The 5,088-nt window shown below is 33.6% G+C and overlaps 1 protein-coding gene across 1 annotated transcript; it reads right to left on the bottom strand.

The window, feature by feature from the left end:
- Positions 1 to 398: 398 nt before the first annotated feature.
- On the bottom strand, positions 399 to 4,872 carry LOC141667162 (homeobox protein knotted-1-like 7). Its single transcript, XM_074473550.1, has 5 exons — positions 3,916 to 4,872; positions 3,568 to 3,688; positions 1,206 to 1,396; positions 915 to 1,046; positions 399 to 797 (listed from the first exon to the last, which is right to left on the bottom strand). The coding sequence occupies exons 1-5, from the start codon at positions 4,204 to 4,206 to the stop codon at positions 657 to 659; spliced, it is 876 nt and encodes a 291-aa protein (XP_074329651.1). The 5' UTR covers positions 4,207 to 4,872; the 3' UTR covers positions 399 to 656.
- Positions 4,873 to 5,088: the final 216 nt, after the last annotated feature.

The following is a 5,088-nucleotide window of genomic DNA, read 5'->3' as shown; positions in this document are numbered from 1 at the left end:
TAAAAGAAAATTATTTATTTCGATATCCGAATTACTCTTTCATAATTTAAGATATATATTACTTTTTCGGTATCTAAACTACTCACATCGATTAAGACACAAAATATAAATTAGTATTAATATTTTTTATGTATGGCTCGATGATATTCTTTGTTGTTGTTTATATAATGGTTTGTTTTTATGGAGCACTAACGGGAATGTAATAAAAGCAAAAGAACAGAGGAATAAACATAGGACTGATCTTTTTATTACTGGATGATACAAGTTGAGAAAAAGTAAATACATGCAAATCCATATCCAGTTCCAAATAAATTCAGAGCAAGTACAGGTAAAACCTGAGCATAAATCTGAGGAAAAAGTAAAACAAATGTTACTACTGGGAAAATCTTCTTAGTAAAATATATATAATAAAATAGGCATTCCAGAAATCAATTTGTCAGAAGGCAGAACTCCACAAGTTCTATAGTAGTAAGTAACATCTTCTAAAAGTCATACAACTGGTACCAGAATCTAGCTGAAGCTTCAAACTTGATTTCACATATGTTAGGTAGTAGTAGCAGAACTGCATCTTGAAATTAAAAAATAACTAGACCAACATCATTAAGTACACTTTCTTCATTTGTCATGCTCTTTTATTGAAATTAGATTTCATAATTCTATCGTTTACGCTTAGACTTGAGCGATGTCACTGAACTCGAGTTGCTGTGCCAGTTGCGCTTCCGTTGGTTGATGAACCAATTGTTAATTTGCTTTAGCTGCAGCCCTGTGTCCTCCACAAGCTTTGCCTTGTCATCTTCCTGCATGTACATTGCGTTATATATAGTCTCAAAACAAAATCCACACCATGAAAACGGACGTTGAAAAATATATTTATCGAGTTTTGATGAATTGCAGAGGAAGATAGAATCACTTACAGTCGGGTAAGGCCACTTGGAATGTTGCTGCCACCATTCCTTTAGCACTGAAGTTGTGTCACCGGGTAATTTGCCTGCCCTTCTTTTCCGTAGAATCTCCTCTCTAACATCTTCAATTTTTGAGCGAAATCCCTGCAAAATCAAACATAGGGCCTTATCAAATTAAAATTTTGACAGATGATCCTTTAACTTTTATTCTTATAAAAATTTAACACAGATTTAATACATGTCTACTTTCCAACTGTATTTAATCTATACAATATGTAGGTGGTATAGTCAAGGTAAGATCACCTGTTTCAGTTCAATCTTAAGTTCTTGTCGAACTCTTTCCATAAGGGACCGCTCGGATTCTGTTGGAAGAAGTGGACCAAATCCCATCATGTCATGTGCATCGCTGCCTGACTGGTCTAAAGAGAAATCCATCTGTAGTTCATCCTCATCATCTGACATGGTTGCTTCTGTTCCTTCACCTAATGTCACTCCTGGAGACAAATAAATATAGAATACTTATACTGGACTGATCAGAATTAATTAAGAACATTCCTTTCTGCATTGTCAATCTTACTTGAGAGGGAAAGAATCATTTTAAATCACCATTTTCCCCCAGAAAACATGAATGAGAAAGCAGTTCATGAAGTTCCTAGAATACTTTCAGTGGAAATCTGTAGTGAATTAACCATTTTTGGCTACACTGGAGGTTTTATCATAAGATTTAAACAATTAAAATCGATATACTGCAATCTTGATTTTGAACTGAAACTTAGTGTTCCATTTACTATCAATTCCTAAAATATATCAGGATTTAAATTTTTAGACAAATTATATGTAATCTGCACGATATACATCAATGCACATTTGAAAGCTGTCATGCACTAAACTAATCATCGATATATACCCAAGTCAAAACCCTCAACTCATGCATTACATAGTATGTTTAGAATATGTAACATGTTTAGAACTGTCATCATTTGTACTTGCATGTCTCATGCATTTACATAGTATGGGGAAATCCACAAGTTGATTCGGTTGATTATTTTCTTAAAGTTGGATTGATTATCCTTAATTGAGGGATTATAAACGTGTACACATAACATACACATAGATATGTGTGTTAAAGCACATTACACGGATATCGATTTTCGTGCTGCACAAGTTCTAAACCGAGACCGGAGGTTCGGGACCATACTAACTTAGCTACTCCACTAGTCTGAATATGTAAAACAACTGTATATCTATAAGCTAGCTAATCAGAAATCAACCAAGTAGCCAGTGTAAGGTTTAATTCAACAATAGAAATACTGGAAGATTCAGATTTTATACGCGATCTTCAATAAAGTGATACAGCTTCATAAACAGTTAATGCAATGCTGTAAAGTGTAAACCAAGCTTTTTAGGTCATATCAGATGATCTATACTATGTAGTATGACCAAATATGCATGCCTGCATGATGAGGATGTTAATGTCTAAATTTTCTAGAGCATGAAGCCATCAAGGTCATGTTTGTCTCGGGGAATTATTATCTTACTAATTTTAGAGGACTTAAATCTATAGTCTTTCGAAACAAACATAACCTAAGTTGTACTAGCTAGAACTCACCAAATCCATGAACAACTAACAATTTCTTATTCATACCTAGTGTATGTTTATACATGCAGGAAAATGTTAATGACTTTGACACGTTAATAATTAGCTCTAATAATTAATTCCACTAGATGCATCACAGTTTTATTTCCTTAATTCTTCTCGAACTGAGGTTAAATGTCTCAACTCAAAGTTAAACTTGTAGGAGTTTTCAGGTTATTACTGCAGGAGGGATGAGCACTCATGATTTCGTGTTATCCAGAATGACATATTAACATCAATGAAAAATATATGAAACAACACACTGATTAATTATGTTAATTATTAGTTTTACTGATAAATCTACTTGCTCAAGACAATTAGTTACTGATCCCACTAATATATACTGAGTAGGTCATATCCACAGTAAACCCTAGCTGGCAATCACAACATGTAGAACGCAGCAGAAAGACAGATATTGAATAGTCTTGAAATCTTTAAAGTAACACAAAAGTGATACAAATAGAAGCATAATAATAATCATATAAGGTTAAGAAAACATATTTCAAAGAAACCTTAAAAGATTAGTTGGTAACATTGTTGGTTCATTGTCAATCCTACATAAAAGTAATATTACTGTTATTTTTTTGTTTGCTGAAAAAACATAAACCCAACCAACTCTCAACAGGACCCCTTAACTAGAAACCAAGAATTTATTGGTAGGTCCCCTTACACCCACCTCTTGGTACAATTACACATCTTTTCAAGAAACCAGTATTGTCTTCTTTCCTTATCAACCTTTTCCTTCCCCTACCTAAAGCATCAATCAGGAATCTAAATCATCTTACATCAAGATAAACTAGACAATTATCTCAACCCCAGATCAAGATTATATATATATGATTTTATTTTTACAACTTAATTATTAATGAATATTATATGATGATTGTATTAAAAGTCTAGTTCCATTTCGGCTGATTGGGTTGTAATCTCGTGATCTAGACGGCTACCTTAATTCACGTATTAGCGATTTTACATGCTATATATGTTGAATTTATAACAAATAAGGCACAAAGAAGAAGGGGGGCATACCAGTGAGAGATTGTAAGTTTTGTTCAATTTCTCGGCAAGCCATGACAGCTTCAACAGCATGAACTCTGACATGTTGCTGTAGTTGTTCTTTGAATGAGCATAGAAGTAGTATGTACTGTCCCTGTTGAACATATAAATTATAAATATACATGTTGGAATAAACACAACCTAATTTTACAATAAATAAATTGCAGTACTATTAAATCCATTAGTAACAGTATAAAGCATGCAAATATGTGGAACAATATGTATTGGATACAAAAGATGAAACAAATGAAAAGTTGTCTAGTTGTTGAAATTAATAGGTAATAAATAAAAGAAGTAAATATCCATATATAATAGGCCTACCAAGAAATTGTCAAGCTCTTGTCTCTGATGAGGATGAAGATGTTGAAGATTGTGTTGAGAAGCATAAGCTCGAAGAATATTATGAGAGTTAGAGAGCTGAGCATCAATAAGTGGAAGCTGATCAATAGGAGTAGCCACCCGGAGACAAGCTACATGGGCTGACAGCAGCTGCTCATACAGAGGGTGTGTGGCTATCTCCGCCTTCATGCGGTGGTTCTGCTCACCGGAATAATCTTGAACCATCCCACTACTACTTCCCATCATATTCATCCCCACAACTTGGTCTTGCATTTTTTTTTCTTATCAAACAGTATACAACTAGCTATGAACTATTTATAGAGTACTAGTCTTTTTTCTTGAAATAATGGATGATCAGAGGAATAGTAAATAGTGTTGAAAAAATGTTTTTTTTTACAGAGAGCAAAAACAGTAGGTAAACTTGGTCTGGTTTTTCAGATTTTTGGACCACAAAAAAGTACTTATTGATGCTTGATCATGTACATAAATATAATATATATTTATATTTAATACTGTATGTATCAAGTTGCAGGGGGGGATATTTTGATGTAGGTGTGAAATTGGGATCTGAGACACTCAAGCTTTGTGTACAAAACTGTGCTCCTACAGTTTTTAACATATGCAGAGTTAAAAATAAATATGTTGTAGAAAAGAAAGATTCAGGCTTTGCAGGGCTATGATCAGATACTATGAAGACGCAGAGGGGGAAATTTAGCAAGTAAATGGGTAAAAAGGTGTTGTGTTTTTGGCTGCTTTGTAGTTTATGAGCCTCTGAGAATAGATATATGATACATGAATAGCATAATTTCAGAAGAAGAGCTAAAAAATCATCATCAGTATGATGAAGAAGAAGGAGAAGGGGAGAGAGCAGATTTTTTTATGATTAGGTTGGCTATAAAAGGTAGCTAGTTATAAAGCTGTATTCTCCCTTTTGTTGTGTATTTCTTATTGACAAAAATATTTATGACAATAGTTTTGATTTATGTGGGTTGGATTAGTTGAGCTTTACAAAGCTCTAAAAGAATAGTACTAGCAGTGTATTATTGGTGGTTGATACCAAGTAATTAGAATTTGAGTAATCTACTACGTACATAAACGTTGATTTGGCACTCCACCAAATAGTGTTGATGGGTTTGATGGTAAGGCTACCCTTCT

The sequence above is a fragment of the Apium graveolens genome, chromosome 6 (genome assembly GCF_009905375.1).
Source record: "Apium graveolens cultivar Ventura chromosome 6, ASM990537v1, whole genome shotgun sequence".
Taxonomy (NCBI): domain Eukaryota; kingdom Viridiplantae; phylum Streptophyta; class Magnoliopsida; order Apiales; family Apiaceae; genus Apium; species Apium graveolens.
The sequence above is the reverse complement of the archived record's forward strand: the minus strand, read 5'-3'. Positions and strand labels throughout refer to the sequence as shown.